Source organism: Calypte anna, chromosome 15 (genome assembly GCF_003957555.1).
Source record: "Calypte anna isolate BGI_N300 chromosome 15, bCalAnn1_v1.p, whole genome shotgun sequence".
NCBI lineage: Eukaryota > Metazoa > Chordata > Aves > Apodiformes > Trochilidae > Calypte > Calypte anna.
Genome location: NC_044261.1, coordinates 7726131 through 7745462, shown reverse-complemented (window position 1 = coordinate 7745462; position 19332 = coordinate 7726131). Strand labels below are relative to the sequence as shown.

Genomic DNA, 19332 nt, shown 5'->3' with positions numbered 1-19332 from the left:
TATCCACATGATGTTTATTTGTTATACAAATAGTTGATATTTACTCACAGCTTTGTGCAAGCAGCTCAATCAACCCTCTCATTAACAAATATGAACTCTTGTAAACTTTACATAAACATATTAGCCATAAATCAGTGGCTGCATGTCTGACTTTCCTTCCTAGCTGTTTAAATGCAGAATGACTCAAGAGTGCTGCATCACAACATGATAAAAAAGACATTTCAGCTAGTAGTGTCCTCCTAGCTGAAATCTCTCCTTGATTTACATTTCCCTTCCATTAACTACAGAGGATACAGCACTTGGGAATAAAAGCTGTGTGTGCTCACCATTGTCACTGTTGTCATCCACCAGAATGATCTCCTTGAGCAGGTGTGATGGGGTGTGATTGACAACGCTGTGCACAGAGCGCAGGATGACAGAGAGAGCCTCGTTGACAAAGATAAAAACCACAGAGATCTGGGGCAGGTCCTCTGGGTAGGTCATCTGCTTGCACCTGGAGAGAAGGAAGAAAGAGCTGAAAGCCAAGTAGCCACTAGGTGGTAAAAGGCACTGAAGTCTCCTCTCCTCATTGCTCTCCAGCACATGGGGACTCGCAGCCTTTGTTCTTCCTAACCCTGAAAAAAGGTGAGGTAAAAGTTCAGAAGTAAGAGCGAGGAGCAGCAAACTTTCCATCAGGTGTGTGAAAACCAAAGAGTACCCTGCATGCACACCGGGCAGTGGCAGCTCTCATTCTCTGGAATGTTAAAAGCATCTCTTGAATACCCAAGGAAGATCAATAACCTTGCTCAAAAACAACCTGGAGAAGACCCAGCACATTCTATAGGCTGTCTGTGCTGTCAGGGGAACCACCAGGTCTGGTGTTAATTTATAATTACATCTCATACTTTTCAAACCAGGACCCAGTAAATATTTCATTTGCCCATACAATGAGCACTCGTCACCCTTTCTGATTTTGCAGGTTTTGCAGCAATACCAGATTCATAATGTTTGTTCTACAGGTGTGATATTTGCAAAACAAATCTGCTCCATCTGAGACATTGCCTTGATAGGCACAACATCCTGAGATTCAGTTCCCTTTTGTGCTTGCTCATTGATGCTTATTTGTTACCAGCAGCCTGAGAAGAAGGCCTGGAGAAGTCAAGCAGCACAGAACAAAACCTTTGCTTCCTAAGCCCCTAGCCCATGTGCCTCTCTAACAGAATAGTGCCTTATTTTAGTGGAATTCTCTTCCCCTTGATGGTCACAATAAAAAATTACCCATGTGTTCTTAGAGTCAAAAGTCATTCAGAATTACCATTTTAATTACTGAACCTGCTCTTTAAAATACTGCTAATGATGTAACGGGAAATGACTTTTCCTGCTCTGGCCAAACTTTGACCTCTTTGCTCATTACTTTGGCATAATAATCACTTTTTCCCCCCCCACTATCAGCATTCATGGGGGTGAGGAGGATGGCAATCACTTGACTGTTGGTAACCTCTGGAAATCAGTTACGAATTCTAGTGAAGTGCAATTATTCATAATTCTTACTCATGCCAAAACTATTTGCTCAGAGACCTGGGTACCTGTCACTGATTACAGTGTTACCATAGCTACTTCTCAGTATCTTGCTGGTGGCCCGTACCATCAAGAAGAGCATTGTGTAAAACTTCTGGCTAAGAGGCATTCTTACACAATCTAAAAATCAAACTGGAAGAAATACAGAGATTTACAGGAGGTGTGAACACTGACATTGCTCTCTGAATGTGAGTTTCCTCTTAACCACACCAACATGTCCAAGAAGTCCATCAGGAATACTTCACTAACAGGATAGAGCCATCAGCTAAAAACAGGGACCTTCCAAGATTTTCCTTGATAAAGGACATCTTTGATCTAGCAGCAATTTGTTTCAGAGCAGCACTTGTAGTGCAGAGGGATGAGCAAAGGAAAGGGAGGATGAACACAAATGTCAGAAGAGAAGCCTTGTGAAGGACCAAAGTATTTTTCCTAGGAAAAGACAAGGAACCACTGAAATAGTAGAAGGCATCAGTGGATTAAGCTTCCCTTCTGATCAAGAAATTTTGCTGAACTTTTCTAAAGCAAAAAATATTTCGTTTATTGGCAAATGGAATGAAACAACTGAGCACCCAGCCACATGTTCTTGTCCAGACTGAAAGGCTTTCCTTCCATCTTCCCACCTGAATTCTGACAAATTCAGTATTTCTCATTCAAGCTTTAAAACAAGCATACACCTAAACCATAACCTCCACTTCCAATTTATTTAATTTTCATCATATAAAATCAATGCATTATTGTCCTAAGTGTGACTCCACGGTCTCATAGGCTCACAAGACTTTTCATGTCCTGGTTCTCAATGATTACTTACATTGTGGGGCATCATGGACTACTTTAGATAAAAGGATGTTTTGAATTTGTTATTCCATCTGGGATATTCCCATAAATTCTCACTGTAGCCATCCTTCTGTCAGTTCTCCCCTTTCTGTTAGCAGGAAATAGCTGAAAAACTGCATTATGTCTGTATTTGGAAAGAGTGTTCCAACCATCACCTGCTAAGAGTATTTTGGATAACCCCATTGCAGCAGGAACATCCAGATGAGCAAAGGCAAATCTCAAAATTTAGCCGTGGTTTAAAAACTGTCATAATGTTATTTATTACAGCAAGGATGAACAGCAAAAGAAGCTGTCCAGCTGAGCAGTCTTTTCAAAGCACAGCAGTGATTTAGGAGTTTATTTCCTGCCGAATTCCAGTCAACCTTGAACTCCCAACTCCTTAAGTCACTTCAGAAAATGAAATGGATGTACTGAGGTAGTCAGAAGAAAGTGCTGGTCCAGTGACAGACATTTCTGATGATGTCTGAGAGCACAAGCAATCCCAGTCAGGGGGCCTTTCCTTAAAAATCAGTGGGTGCTTAAGTGCTTTGTTGGATTGTTGCCCAAGTGCTTCCCAATGTATTCTGCAATTAGATACCAGCCACAGCAATTTACAGTTAATGCTTCCTTCATTCCAAGAAACTCTAACTAGCAGCTGACACTCTGAGCCAAACACTGATGTCAGCAACAAGTCACACACATGGATGCTCTGCTATCAAAGCACAACTGTGTCCACTGTCACCATTTCCATGGATCAGCTGAGGACAAATTAGACCTGATATGTGACACAGCCCTTCAGGGGCCTTTGTACAACATGCCAAGCATCAAACCTGCTGCTGTTTTGGGAAGAGTCTTTGAGTGTTCTTGCTCTGTATTGGTTACTGCAGAGCTTGGCTTGCAACCCAGAGATATTTCCTTTGTGTGAGACAGAGAGCTTGATGTCAGATCATTTTTCTCTGCTCTGGAGATGATTTTCACTCATTCTTTGCCTTGCATTGAATCAGTTCTCCAAATGAACATTTCCCAGCCAGCCCTGTAAGCCCAACTGTGAGCACTGTCTGTGCAGGCATAAGAAAACAGCAAAGGCTCTTCAGTTCACAGAGCAGAATCTTGGAAAAACAAACAAAAAGATGGACTAACACAAAAAAGGTCACAGATTAGAAACTGAGATGATGAGAAAACAAAAGCTGCTCTGCTCATGGCAGCCCTGTGAGCTTGTGGGCATTAAAGGGAAGGAGCTTTTCTTTTGTTTCAACTTTCATTCCTCAATACCTGCATTTTACTCAATTTGCATCTGATCCACCAGAAACATGGGAAGTGCTCTATATATTGGAATGGGTTTTCCAGTCTCTTTGAATGGCAGTATATTTTATGAAGGACTGACACTATAGCCACGCAGGTACTTCAGTCCATTAGCCAGGAAAAAAAATCTTTCCTACCCTCTTTCTCCTGTTTGGTCTCCAATCTGGATACTTGCTGAACTCTAGAAAATCAGTTTTGCTTGCAGACCGTAATATACTGAGTTTGGAAAGGATTAGGCAATGAATTTAAAGATTTCTGACAGCTTTATCCTTCAAGAAAAAATGCAAACAAAATTAAAGCTGCTTCAAGAATCTTTAAGATATTTAACACAGGATGTGTTTTTCTAATGAACCACTGTGATGGTGATGACTCTGGGTTTCTATTCTTCACAAACCTGATGAAATTGCTGGGTGTGAAGAAAACTCCTGCAGCTCTAGGGGAAAGAAAAGCCAAAACACCACCATGCTGCATCCTCTGAAAGCTGCAGAATGGTCTGGGTTCCAGTTTTATAGTCACAGCAGGGAAAAGAGAGGGAACAGCATTTCATGATCAATGAAAGGCCAAAGGTAAATACTAAAAAGATCATTGAATCCTTGCTCACTAATGCTAACAAATACTACTTTTAATCACCAGATCAATGTGTATTTTGAACACAGTTAAACCAGAGGTTCAGAGTAATCTTACATACTCGGTTATGTTTTAGTAACTAAATTCTTCTGTGACTTTGATAGGCCCAGAAGATTTATAACAGCTAAATCACTAAATTTAGGGGCTAAATAAGTTCAATGTCTGATTTCTTTCTCCAGGAGACCACTGAGGCTTTTCAGCTGGTGCTAGATATAATAGCAACTTCTCAGGTCCAGAAATAAACTAGCATTATGATTTTGTTCTGCATTGGCACAAAACTGAAAATGTGACAAGCTGCAAACATCTCCTTCCCCAGCATGGGATTCAGCTGCTGTCTGGTCCCCAGGAAAAGCAATGACAGGCTACAAAACTGAGTAGCTGCATGGATCATGAATCTGTCAGACAGAGTGTTCCAACTCCTTAATTAATTCTCTTCCTCAATAGAAGATATTAACTGTATCATGCCATAACATTCTATTAAGGATGGATTTTTCTTCTTTCTCCAAAAAATGAAAACCAAAAAAACAACCAACAAAAAAACTGTTAATTTTTTGAGTTCAAGACTTACATTTACTTTCTCCTCCTGTTTTGCAGCTGGAGAACAAAATATCTTAAGAAACGTGAACTACAAATCCACACAACTGTGGACACCTCAGAACCCTCTCTTCTCTGTCCTCTTCCCTTCATAAAAAGACAAAATTTACAGGAATTGCTGTCCTGTAACACTTCCATGAAGGAAAGAGCCCGTTCAAGCTGAAACATAGACCCACAGGTAGGTTAAGGTTACCCATGAATTTGAAGTAGTACCCATGGGACAAGTATTTCCTGAGAATCAGTCATTTTTATCCTTTTTCCTCTCTTTTTAAATTCCAGGCCAGTACAACTGGGACTAATTCCTCTGCACAAAAACCCCAACCCATGTTTTTATCTTTTGTTTTTTAACGTGTTTGCTGCTCTATTTGGCTTGATTCCTCTCTTCTCTATGATAAAGTATAGCGGAAAGCCTTGAGAACTTCACTCAGTGTCTGGCAGCAAAATATATATATGCAATATATATGTTAAGACAGGCAGCATGAAGATGACCTCACTAGTAAAGAATATTAACTCTTATATTTGGGATTATTAGATAATTCAAAAGTAGCTGCCACACACATCAAATAAGATGCCCTGTGTTTCAGTGAGCTATTTCTGACTTTCCTCAGGCAAACAATACCAGAAACATGCCACCATGTCTAATACTTGTATTGATTTATATATTAAGAATGCTATTCCATCACTTTTAAAACAAGTCCCTGTATTAACATGAAAAATGGCTGAGAGCTCATGCTCAGATCCTTCAGTAGTAAAAAGTATTTGCCTTTTTTTGGTACCTTAAGTTGAGTCACTAATATGTTTTGAAGTACCATCTGTAAGAAATTTCCACTCTATCCCCCAGTGTGCCCATTCAGATCTGCCTGTGGCTGGATGCATGCAGCATCACAAAGCATTAGGATGATTGGAAATTAATGGAGAAGCTGAAATCTGCTTTCAAATGCTTTTCAAAAAATCCCCAAAGAAAACGTGTCTCCCATGCAACTTCAGTTTTAATGGTGCTGCACTTAAATTTAAGGAAGAGCCCAGCTAAATTCCCAGTGGCATGAATTCTGCCAAATTACTTTCCAGCTACAATGTGAACTCAGCTATTTAGCTGCATTTCCAACAGTGATTTCTGACAGATTTCCCACTAGGAAGTACTTCCTCACTCAAGTTAATGCATCAAGATCCCAAAAAAAGGATCTTTATGGCAAATGAAGCATTAATCCCAGCATGTCTGCAAGGAGTGAGAAGGTAACAGCCCTGATACCCAAAAGTGGACTATGCAGCTTAAGACACCACTTTTTCTACAATGTCTCTCCCAAGTGCACTCCAAGTCCATGCAGGATATAAGGAAAAAATAGTGGAGTGGATGAAATCAAAGGAGTAATTTTCAATAAATAACGTTCAAGAGTAAAATCACCATTTTGCTTTTGCACAGAACAGTTTGCTCTCCCCTTGAAGCTCTTTGTTATTTAGATAATAATACATAAATACAGAAAGTTATCCTTGACTATTAAAAAGTTTACTGCAAATATTTAGTATTCAAAAATTCGAGGTACTTTTTGTTTATTTTTTACTATCTCAGTCCCTCAGCTGGTGCTGGTGGTGCTGAACAGAGGCTGAGCATCACAGAATTACCTAGAAATGTAGGGCAATAAAAAAGTTTTCAAGATAACTGCTGCAGAACCCTTCATGGATTTCATTACAGCTTTGCTGTCACGTTGCAGTGTTGTGGTAAGGAGGAGGAGAGAGAAATGCAATAATTTTTCCACCACTACTTCAGCTAACAATGTTTTTTATGGTCTCGGGAGGATATACAACGTTTGGCAAACAATCCTTTCTTTAATGGGCTGGAGTGTATTTCACAGGAGACCAGCTTTAATCTCTGGTCAAATCCAGTTATTCAGCAGAATATTTCTTTCCACCTTTGTCCAAACTGAGAATGGTTGGAGGAGTAAACCATCAAATGAGAGGTGAGTCAGAAACTGAGTAAACCCACTTACTCACTGCCTGGCAAAACTCTAGTGTAAAGCTCTTAATTTTGCCTTGTGCCAGCAGCTGCCAAGCTGGTTGTAGCCCAGAAAGGGAAGGCTGGCCCAGTAATCCCAGCACTTGGTGAGCTGAGGTGATGCAGAAGCTGATTTGAGTAACAAGCCAAATGGTTTCACATCAGTCACAGGGATTCTGCCCTTGCTTTAAATGATCAGTTTCTATCAGAGTGAAAACAGACTTCAGTTTATGGTATGTGGGAAGAATTATAGTTCAAATAGAGCAGTGCTCCAAGAACAAATGCATAAAGAACATTGATTTAGAATTGAAAATGGGAGTATTAATTCCATGCTGTTTAGCTTCTTTTTATAGAATTGAACAGCACTTTTCTGAGCAGGAACAAGTTCATAGCAGAGAGGACAACTGAAGGTGCATGTCCCAGCCTGTATTGCCCTCAGCAACCTGGGGCAGGAATCTGCCCAACAAATGAGGTCTTTTTAACAGGAGATGATGGAGCACATCCAAAGGTTGTAACAGACTTTGGATCAGGACCCTGCAGGATAAATCAGGGCAAGACCAGCTTTGCAAAAACCTAAGAGCACTCAGATCCTGAAGTGCAAAGAAGACTTTGCTCCTCTTTACATACTTCCCAATGATACTTATAGGATTGTTCTTTGTGTATTATAGCCACTTTATGAAATGTCCTATTCAAATAAAGCAGTTAAGCATGTTTTAACTTCACTGGGGTTACTTGTACACTTAAAACTAGGAAAACATTTAAGTGCTTCATTGGACTGGAGCCTAATTGCTCTTTTATAGCTTTTGTTTAAATTAAAGGCTAGCTAGAGGTGAACAGCACAGTATTCAATGATTTCATGCATTTAGAAGTTAAATGTTAACAACAGTTTCTTACCTTTTAACTGTTCTGGGCACTTCAGAACACTTGCATTTTAAGTTAATTTTGGTTACATTTAGAAGTAAAAATATTAAAAAAAAAAATCCAGCTCCATTAGCTGTCTAACATAAAGCTAATATCTAGGGCACACATTTCATAGCAGCAAAATACTTCAACATGTTTTTTGTATATTTATGACCTCTTATCCTAAATCAGAAAAACAGCTCAGCATATGCTTACTCTTCATTCAGGTTGACAGAAGTTAGGCCCACATCCTACACCAGGCAACACATTTAAGTCAATTTGTGGGTCCAAGGACACATCTGGGCTTTTCCTGACTCCAAGAAGCTGTGGCCATTCCAACACATCCACATCCATGCACTGCTCCTGCCCAAATCTGCCTGCTGAGAACCCATTTCCTTTTTCACTCCATGCTTTCTGATGTTTTTCCTGACTTGACCATAAACATTTTAAAGTCACATCCTCAGTGTTTGCAGATTGAAATTCATTTGCCATCAGTGAGTGCTGTGCACTGGAGAAGCAGATTATTCCCATTAAGTGTCTGCCCAGCAGGCTGGGGCTGTGTTCACAACCATTCTGTTCATCTATAGACAGACACATTCAACCTCTTCCATCTTTCTATTTCCTCAAATATTTACTTAGAAAAAATTTCTCCCCACTGCTTCCAGAGATTCCCAGGGCTGTCAGGCAAAGGGTTTGAGTGCTCCTCTATGAGCAAACAGACCACAGGTTCCTTCTCTTGGGTACCCATGGGTTAATAACACCAAGGCAATAAGGCAGTGAAGTAGCTGTAGGTCAGGCATTTGTTTTCAGGCAGTGCAGAAAATACAGAAGCAAAGCTTCAGTGTCATTTTTATCTTGAGTATAATGTAAACTGAACCATCATCCTCTGGGACAACTGTGTCTTCACGAAAGAGGCACAGAGGGGATGAAACCTTGCTCCAGTTGCTGAATGAGACAACTGTTCACTTGTGGATGGAAATAACGAAAATTGATGCCATTCCTTTGGAATTTTAGGGGTAGAATCTAACTCAGCAACAGCTCCCTGGAGTGTTTTAGTGCAATGTTTTAATTATTATTGCTGCTATTAATATTCTACCATTAGTCAAGTCTGAAGTACCATCTCTTTCAGAGGTGTGTTTCATACTACCCCAGAGGCAAGCCTGGTGCGAGGTCATTCTGAAGACAAAATAGATAAATGCAGACTAACAAAAGGCTGGGAGTGTAGAATAAATAATATACTCATCCCTTGGAGCAAAGAAGAAAAACAACCAATTAAGGAACTGTTTGACAACCTGAAGGCATCTCACACAGGTAAAATGTAACTCCAGAGGGCTTCGTTTTAGAATTTGAGAAACCAGGAGCTTTGTGCACAAGCAATACACAGAAGTGAAATCTCCTGTCATTTAAAGCTGCCTAAGGCCTCACTGATAAATCCTGCCATGCCACCAATAATTCCAGGTCCACCTCCTAGACCAAGGGGATTTGGATGTTGCCTGATTATTTGCATGACAATTGTCCTCATTATCTCTGTTTAATTCAGACATAGAAGGAGAGATGCATATTTGTGCTGGGTAGCCAGCTCCCCTGTTCTTCTCCATTTAATAGCTTCTTGTCATTGCTACAGTGATCCCTACACACTGTATCAGCTGTATGATAATTCTCTACAGAAAACAGACTAATGTTGCCTCCTTCATGTCACTACTGTTAACCTTCTGCTGAGAAAAGGCCTTCCAGCTTCCTTTCTGGGGAAAGGAGATAAGAAACACTGATTCAGAGTATTTTTCCAAGCATTATTTTCATGTATATGCTAAACTGTTGCAGTCCAAAACAGATTGTACTGCCTCACTAAACTATACACCAGAGGTAGTCAGAATAATGTACAGAGGATTCTTAACTTAAGGAAGTGCAGCCCATATCAAGTTTCTTTGGGAAGAATAACTTTGCCTCAAGTATTCATTAATTATAGACTTAGGTTAGTCATCTTTCTAAGAGCATTTTACTTGCATGCTGAATGAAAGAAAATATATTAGAAACACTGAGCATGCTGTGCATTTCCCCAGTGACTCTGCCTCCTTCAGCTACTTAAAAGCTCCATCACAACTTCTGTGTAAAAAATGAAATTTCTCAGTACAGTGAACAGTCATCAAGAACCAAGGAGATCAGGAATCTGATTTTACACCACATTTTACACCTTGATCTCCCTCCTTCTATAGGCAGAGAGTGGGCTTTTCACCACCTTGGAGTTCTGAGGCTTAGAAACACATCCTGCTTTACAGGGGTCATCTGAAAATGCCTGGACAGGAAAGAAATAAAGAGGGACCCACCTGCTGCTGGCTTTGCAGAGGAGGCATCAAGGCATGTGCCTGCAGCTCTGCTCCTTAGGACCTGCACCATATTTCAAGAAGACGTCTCTAGGTGGGAACAGGATTTGATATGGCCAAAAGGATGCAGGCCAAACATACACAACAGGTTTTTTTTATTAAGACAGACAACTGGCTTGGTAGATATTTAGAGAAAAGAGTACACAGACTGTATGGGAAACAACTGCTCCTGGACCTCCTTTGGAATTGCATCCAGCAAGGTTACCTGGTTTGACTTTGGTTTGTTTTTGAGATGGCAGCAGAAGCCTCAGAAGCAATCCACAGAAGCCAAACATTTTTCACTAAAGCTGGAGGAAGAAAAAACTGAGGCCCCATACTTCAACATCATAAAACTGCCAAACAACTTAACTGGCAGGTGCTGTTTCAAAGAAACAAAACCTTGTAAAGCATCTAGAGCAAGCTAACCGAGATAGGGAGCTTACTTCTGTCAGGTACTTCTGGCTCTGGCTAGTTTTAAGAGTCCCTCACTTTTATTAGCACTAAATTCACTCAAAGCAAAAGACACAGACAAAACAAGCAAAAACTGAGACTATTAAAATGAAACACTGCATCAACCTGGAGCTCACAATTCAGTTTTATGTCAGACAGAAGAGTAAATTGTCTGACATTTTGGCCTATTTATGTTTTTATCACAAAGACACAAACACCAACAGCTAAAAAACCTTGATTTTATTTGACCTGAAACCTTGGCTTCCTTATACTATGAAACCTAGCCAAATAAAAAAAATAGGAACCAAATCCAGCTAACTTTTCAATTGATGCCAGGAAGGCATTTGGAGACAATACATATCTCACATTGGCAGCAGAACTAAATTTGTATGCACCTTTTAAGAAAAGGGGAACATCTTCACCTCAAACCATTTGAGGAACCCCTTCAAAGATACAAGGATATCAGGCATAGTGTAACAGAGATACATGTAAGAAATAGGAAAGGAAAATAAATACCACCCTAACTCATTGCCTGACTTGTTCTGCTACTTCTTTTTAACCTGAAATGTGATATCATGGAGTCTGCAACATTCAAGGCCAAGTGCCGGGTCCTGCACTTTGGCCACAACAACCCCATGCAGCGCTACAGGCTGGGGACAGAGTGGCTGGAGAGCAGCCAGGCAGAAAGGGACCTGGGAGTCTGCATCGACAAGAAACTGAACATGAGCCAGCAGTGTGCCCAGGTGGCCAAGAAGGCCAATGGCATCCTGGCCTGTATCAAAAACAGCGTCACCAGCAGGTCCAGGGAGGTGATTCTGCCCCTGTACTCAGCACTGGTTAGGCCACACCTCGAATACTGTGTCCAGTTCTGGGCCCCTCAGTTTAAGAAGGATGTAGAGGTCCTGGAACAGGTCCAAAGGAGGGCAACCAGGCTGGTGAAGGGACTCGAGCACAAGCCCTATGAGGAGAGGCTGAGAGAGCTGGGGCTGTTCAGCCTGAAGAAGAGGAGGCTCAGGGGAGACCTCATTGCTGTCTACAACTACCTGAAAGGAGGCTGTAGTGAGGTGGGAACTGGACTCTTTTCACAGACGACCATCAACAAGACAAGAGGACACAGTCTTAAGTTGTGCCAGGGGAGGTTTAGGTTAGATATTAGAAAGAATTTCTTCACGGAGAGGGTGATCAGGCTATGGAATGGACTGCCCGGTGAGGTGGTAGATTCTCCGTCCCTGGAGACATTTAAAAAAAGACTGGATGTGGCACTCAGTGCCATGGTCTAGCAACTGCTCCGGTGGGTCAAGGGTTGGACTAGATGATCTCTGAGGTCCCTTCCAACCCGGCTGATTCTATGATTCTATGATTCTATGATAACGTGATGGTTGAAAAATTTACAGGAATATCCTATTCTCCCTGGTACTGATAGTGGGAAACAATCAGCAAATGGGCCCAGGGGAGGGAAATGAAAGAAAAATGCCAACACAGAGCTGCAGACAGCTGTAAGCCATGGCTGCATCTCAGCAGTGCTTCTGCATTACAGGTATGTAGGTAGCTGAGAAAGAATATCAGAATTTGAAGACAGCAACCCCACAACTGCTGTTCTTAAGGAGGGAATACTCCTTCTGCATATGCCTTGGAGCAATCAACATTTTGGATTGGATTTATCTGAAATCCTATTTAATCTGGCTGTCCTAGGTTCCTGAGGGCAAGACCTCCACAGGACAGTACACACTATACAGCTTAAGCATGTTTACTGTGTCATCAGCTTCTCTGTTGACTATAAAAGCAGCCAAGTTGATCACCTCCCATTACATGGCTAATTTTTACTCAGCATTATGCAACCCACCTTAGGTAAACTGCTCATGTATTCAAGAGTATGTTCTGGTGCAGGCAAATTGCAGGGAATGGCTCCCAGTCTTAACTGCATTTAAACACAACATTGCAATCAGTTATTTTTAATTTTTCATGCTCTCTAGTTAATCAAATTCAGCTTCCACTAAATCTACATTTATTAGTGCTGACAGTCATGCAGAATTTGTCTTCAACAATTAATACACACAAAGACTGCAAAAATGTAAAAAGAGGAAAATTACTGCATTGGAAAGTAAGGGTTTTTGGAAAAGATTGTAAATTTTATTACTCTTTTTGATTTAGCCTTGCTGGTCCCCCTTTCATTATCCCATGGGCCAGTGCTAATAATCAAGATCTGTGTTATATGCTTTGTGATATAATTAAACTCACTACATAATTGGAAAGCCCCTCTGGCAAGAAACAAAAGGGAATCAATAGTATATCTAGTGGGAAAAAAAAAAAGAAATCTTCTATCAAGTATCAGAAATAACTGTGATTCTGTGGAGACAGCATGGAGCCCAGGGACTCTGTGCTCAGGAGCCATGTCCTGCAAAATCTTTGGAACTGTCTGCACAACCCCTTTAAATAGCAATGCAGAAGGCATTAGTATAACCTGGACAGTCTCATAGTCCCATCTCATGGTCATGCCCTACAGCTGCTGATCAAAAAAAAGCAACCTGAGAACCCTCCTGATGGTGGCCTGTAAAAAGCAGTTGGAAAAATTCTCAATAATTTCTATTACTATTGGGAAACATGGTCACAGTGTTCATCTGTTCCTCAGACAGCCTTCTAAGTGGAGCAATGTAATACTGTATAGCTAATTAAATATTCAAAGACCTAATGGTGTCCTGGGATTTTGGAGAACAAGGTTTGACCCCACATTCCAATTAACATATCAATTTTTATGCAAAGTCAGCAGATGTCCAGCAGAGGTTGGAAGAAGACTTCCAATACCTTCACAAACATCCTCAAGTCACAGCTACAGGTCTCAGTGACAACTACAGAGGCACAGTAAAAATAAAGAGCACTGGTCAGACACCAGAGCTGGCTGGTGGCACCTGTTACTCACAGGGAGTTGCCTTTTCCAGGTGAGTTTTCCCATCCTTCAGGGGCTTTACACAGTTGCAGTCTGAACCCTTTAGAGTCAAACAGAAAATGCATCCCAAAATGCAGTGATAATTCCTTGGCATACACAGGGATACACAAATAAGCACAGCTGGCCCAGAGGCAGCAGCACAAGCAAATTTAGGTTTTCAACTGATTTTGTAAATGAACTGAGTCAGAAGTACACTGCTAACACTGTGCAGTAGCTGGTCAGAGCCCAGCTCTCTGCAGAGGAACCAGCACAGGTTTACTCTGTCCACACCAGTTCCTTCTGCTCTTGGACAAGACAGAAGGTCAGCTCCAAGGGGGACATCCCCAGGCAGCTGTGTCACCAGCTGCGTGTATACAGATATCTTGCACAAAGGTTCCTGTCCTATTTGTCTCTGCTCATCAGAAATCCTGATTTCTGAAAAGCTTTGGCTTTGTTCAAATATTCCATGCAAAGGCACCCACTCTGTTGCACTCTGGTTAACCTGGGAAGAATCCTAAGGCTGGGTTTTCATTTGGAGGCTCTTGTGTCATTTTATTTCGCGGTGCAAAGAATACTCAAAGTCCCCAGAGGATTTGAAAAGCAGGTCATGAGGCAGAGCAAACTGCAGAGGTGGAGAAAATGCAATAATACCAGGTCTAGCCCTCTCCAATCCACTGATCCAAGAACTGATGCATTTTGAAAGCCATCTGCCTTCCTGTCCTGCTCCTGCAGGGACATCCAACCCGGAGAGGCAGAGAAGCTGTCTGCTCCCACAGCCCCGGGCAGGGCCCCTGGTACCAAACTCCTCTCCTGAACCTGCTAACTCAGATAGGATTTGGCTCAAGAGAGCTCCTGACTGATGGTGCAGCTATCACAGGGAGTCCACAAAGCTCTACTGCCAAAAGAAAGGGTCAAACTTAAAGGTGAGCAGCCTGATTTCTCTAAAGACTTGAGCTGATGGGCTGCTGAAGGACAGGGTCTCACAGAGGTTGCCTTCTAGCACCTGGCCTCATGCTCTCTGCTGTCATTAAACCCTTGAATGAACAAATCAGAGGTCTAGTTACAGAGTTTGCTGCCTTGATAACACTATTTGATCAATCCTTTTTGATAGGTAATTAAAAAAGTTTTTCCTTAGGTACAGAGTGGAGTGAACCATTAATTACACTCCAAAACCCTGGAAATGCAATTCCTTGGGTATTGTGAAAAGCCTATAGCAAGCAACAAAAATGCTTGCCTCTAGAAAAGAATTGTATACAGGAATGTCATTTCCTTGAGACCAGATTCCTCTGCTTTTTATGGCTAAAGACTTGAGTAGCCTCAGCATTAATAAGTTTGTTCTTTAGGGCTGGCTTTTTTCAATACAAACATCCATGACCATTGCACAAAGAAATATCTTCTTTGGCTGATAGAGCCAGCAGACTGAATCCATTAAGTATTATTGTTATCACTGAACTGCCACAGTGTGCTCAGCATCAAGTTGCACAAAAAAAAAAGATCAGTTAAATTAAAGATCCTCACCAAGTGGTGACAATTTCTTGTAAAAGCCAATTTAGTCCTTATGGAAGCTCTAGGATCACATTAACTTTTCTCAAAAGTGCACATAATGCATCCCAGCAAGAGGTTTTGACAAGTGCATGTGTGTGTATGTGTGGACATGTCCTGCATGTAAAGAAGGCCCAGAAGTTATTTCAGTTGCAAAGTCAAGTGATAGAAAGTCAGATAAAGCCAGATTTACAGGTATTCCACCTGTTTAATTCAGCCCCTTGTGATCCAGTCTGTGCCCCACAAAGAACAGGGGAAGAGATGCTATCCTGAGGGTTGATGCTCAGGTTTGAATGCATCTGGTTAGTTGACACTTCCCAGTTTTCCAGGATGCCACACTGTAAAACAAACAGCTTTTGTAAGTTAGAGAGCCTTTCCCCTGTCTTTGAATTAAAATCCCTGAGGTTTTGACTTCTTCTGCATCCTTCATCTTCAATAAAGTCAAAAGCTGCTGTCATAGGGTGCCATAGCACCTCTGTCTTCATGCATGACTGGGAAGGACTGAGTCTGATGCTTTGTTACAAGAGCACAGAGCTGTATTCTGTGCTACAGCTGGCAGCAGTGAAGGCTGCAATTCCCCCAAAGGGAAGATGGATGGCTGCTCCTGCTCCTGAAGCCTGTTGCAGCAATACAGCACATCCCAGTTCAAACTGCTCTCTTGCTCTCTCTACCCCTCACAAATCAGAGCACTTGGAGACAAATCACAGAGCAGGGGTTTAGGTGGCTGACTCTGGCACTTCTGTTCCAAAGTGTGGGATCTCTATCAAACTCACAGCTGTACTGCTCCAGCTCTGGTTTTGACTATTCAAACTTTGGCCCTCTGACACTCTGGTAAGAAAGGCACACACACAGCCCAGCAGATTTCACAGCCTTCCCATGGGTAGGACTCAAGGCTGTTCTACACCTGTACATCTGGATAGGGATAACTGATACAAATACCTGTGCTTATGCTTCCCCATGCATATACATCAATGTCATTAGCTAACACTGGATTTATCTTCACTAATTACTCAGGTTTTTGTGGTTGCAACACTCGTTTTGAATATAGAACATAAATGGAAATTAATCCAGTAATATTTTATCATTAAATAACACTTTCCCCAGAGAACCACAGAGCAAGTTCTAAGTTAGTCGTGTGCTTCCAAGGGAAAAATAACCTGTTCCTTACAAGAGAAGCTTCTCTGTCTTCTGTTGCACAGAGGGAACAGGGGATGGCAGTGAGGGCTAGGAAGACCTGCTAATATTTTACTGCTGGAAAGAGAAAGATCAGGACATTAAGCAGCCTGAGCTCTCTGCAGTATATTTCCCTATACCATATATAGTGGTATAGCCCCTGAACAGCTTCAGCACACAGGGAGCAAAGCTGGGGCTGCAGCAGGGATTGCAGAGTCCTGTGCTACTTTTCTTGCCCCTGCCTGTGGCTTGCTCTTCACTCAAAAAATGTTTTTCAAGCTTAATATGTGCCTGTGTGACAGGGTATTAAAATAATTCCACAACAAGCATTATGAATTCCCTTGTAACAAAAATAATCCTGCAAAATTCATTTTGCATTAATGTACTTTTCAGACGTAGTCAAAAAATTTACTCTAGAATTTAGATAATAACAGTACTAACCAGACCTCTATTTTCATATATTTTAACAGACAGCAAGCTACTGACTACTTTCCACTGAGTACATGAAGTAAAATCTCAGGTCAGTCCAAAACTAGAACAATCAGCTGAATGATTAATTCTAAAATTATTTAGAGTATTTCTAAATGCTCATCAATCAACTATAATAAATCCTGAGTGTTCTGCCTGCTATTGAACTCAAACACATTTCCATCCTAGCACTCAGCTACACTGCATTCAGAGCTGCTTTCTGGCAAAAGTCATCATTAAGGGATACAACATATAATGGAAAGATCATTGGCACAATTTTAAAATCAGCGCATTTGATTTAGGTGAAATCCAACAAGAAACAAAAATTTTATTCAAGATCACACTGAATACACTTACAAACTATTGGGGAGGCTTTGAATTGTTTTACAAAACAAAATTTCAACTTTTTCCCATTTCATGCCTCTTGAAACTAAGTTTAGCTTGAAATCTCAATTCACAGCATGTTTTTGAACTGCTTCCCCAGGGCTGTCTGCTTTTACAGAGAGACAGAATTCAGGCTGTGGGAGGTGCAATATCAGAGAAGAAAAATCTGAGACATATTTATTACACTACATTAGGATCAAACTAAAATTTGGTAATTATAGTGTGAATTGTAATGGCAGGCAAGGTACTGACTGTCATTGCCTCCCTTTGCCACACAAACACAGGTACAAAATCTGCTGTTGTCTCCTGTACTGACTCAGCAATTCCTGTCTTAAAGAAAAAGCTTCTGAGTTAAAAGGAATATCTGCCCTAGCAGGAGCAGCTCAGAAAGCAGAACACAGTGTGAGTGTATGGGAAAAGCATCCTGAGAGCAGGACTGCCCACCCAGGCTTGCAGATTCCACTGCAGTAGGAGGACGTGGAGGTGACTCCAATTTAGGAGCCTTCATGGTGATGCTGTCTGAATGTCCACCTCTGCAATGTAAAGATTTTTTTAATTTTCTGTGTGAGGATGAAAATATCTCCTGAAAAACAATTAGGCTGCTGAATGTTTACTGAAGCTATGCTAGCAATTGGAACAAAAAGCTTGTTTTCCCAGAGTAAGGTACCAGGCAACAATAAGTAGAGAGTTCAAAGATAAAATTAACTAAAAGATTAGTTTTCTAAGTTGATCAGATTTCTGGTTAAATTTCTTTTAAGAGGAGACTGGAATATTACAAGGCCCACATTTGCAAAGTGAAGTCATGTTTACTGTCATGAACTGTGGCTCTGCAATGCAAACGTGGGTATAAATTCTCATGGTTTGCACCTTTAATATGTACTGGTGTGTGCAAACATGTGGATCTGAATGTTTTAAGTGAAAGCCAGAATGAGGAGAAAGTATGGAACTGCAAATCCAGGTAAGTGTTTTTATTCATAAACTGGACTCTACTTAGCTTCTCAATTTAAAAATAAAATACCCCCCTTTTTAAAAATGAACTTTTGGGAATTAAATTAATATAAATCAGACTGAGAAGGGATGAGCAATAAGAGTTGTTATGAAGAGGGGGACAGATGAAGACCATTGGGCAAGTCAGCATCCAGAGCAGGACAAAACAAGAGTGGTCATCACAAAGCCTACCTCAAAAACCTGGAGGTTTATATAATTTTTATATAATTTTATAAGTTTATATAATTATATAAGTTTATATAATTAGAACAGAGAGTCTAAACCAAACAGAAAATCAAGCTCAGCCCTGCCTTATGGCCATGATGCACAGCTACCAGCTCTTAGGTGAGCAGATGTGGTACTGCAAGCTGGATAAGAAGAGGTTGCTAGGAGAGAGAGTAAAAACTTCCTCTCAGCATTAGAGTGAGAGCTCCCAGGAGAGGCTGAGCAGGAGTAGCTGTGCATTTGAAGGGATCAGAGATAAAAAATCTCAGAGGACAGCAGCAATTTCTAATAGAATATGGCAACAAAATGTCAGCCAAAGCTGCTTTGATACAAGTGGAGAAAACTCTTCACCCTCTGCCTTCTCCAAACTTTCACTCAGGTTTCAAAGCAAATTCAATGGAGAGAGTTCTCCTATGACTTGGAATTATCCAGAGACAAATGTTTAAATTCCAGCATCTACCCTTAACTAGAGCACCTCAGAAGTGTCTCAGCACCACAAGGAATGCAGTTCTCCCAGTAACAACTAACCATGCAGCATGGCCTTATGAGATTCCCAGCATGGGCTGCAATGCCCAAATACTTCTCTGGAGGACTCATCAAAGCTCCCAAAAATGTAGAATATTAAACCTGAAGTGACACAACCCTGCACTGCAATGCCCTCAGGTTTCTGACAGCTGCTGAGGTAGAGTCAAGCTCTGCAACCTTTGCTTTTGGATTTTCTAGCAGACCATTCCCATTTATTATCCACTTGACCACAGCAGCAAGTAACAGGTCAGGTCAAACCTCACTGATTTTCTTTATAAAACTTCACACTGATTTTAAGGGGGATTGGACCAGATCTGAAGCACAACTCAAATATTTGCATAACTACAGACTACTTATCTTCAGAATAATTCCACAATGGATTTTTGTGATACATGAAGAGAGACAGAGAGATAAGACCATTGGACCTGTCAGTATACTCGCAGGAAATGTGATCAAAGCATCAAATGTGATTAAAGTTTACATTTTTTTCTCTTTGCTACTTCTTTTATCAA

The 19332-nt window shown here is 41.1% G+C and overlaps 1 protein-coding gene across 1 annotated transcript in view; it reads right to left on the bottom strand.

Moving 5' to 3' along the window:
- The window catches only part of GALNT9 (polypeptide N-acetylgalactosaminyltransferase 9), a 122236-nt gene that overhangs the window by 80594 nt on the left and 22310 nt on the right, over positions 1 to 19332 (bottom strand). Inside the window, exon 3 of the mRNA XM_008502757.2 lies at positions 327 to 493. Within this exon, the coding sequence (XP_008500979.1) occupies positions 327 to 493 (167 nt within the window). The remainder of the gene's footprint in view (positions 1 to 326; positions 494 to 19332) is intronic.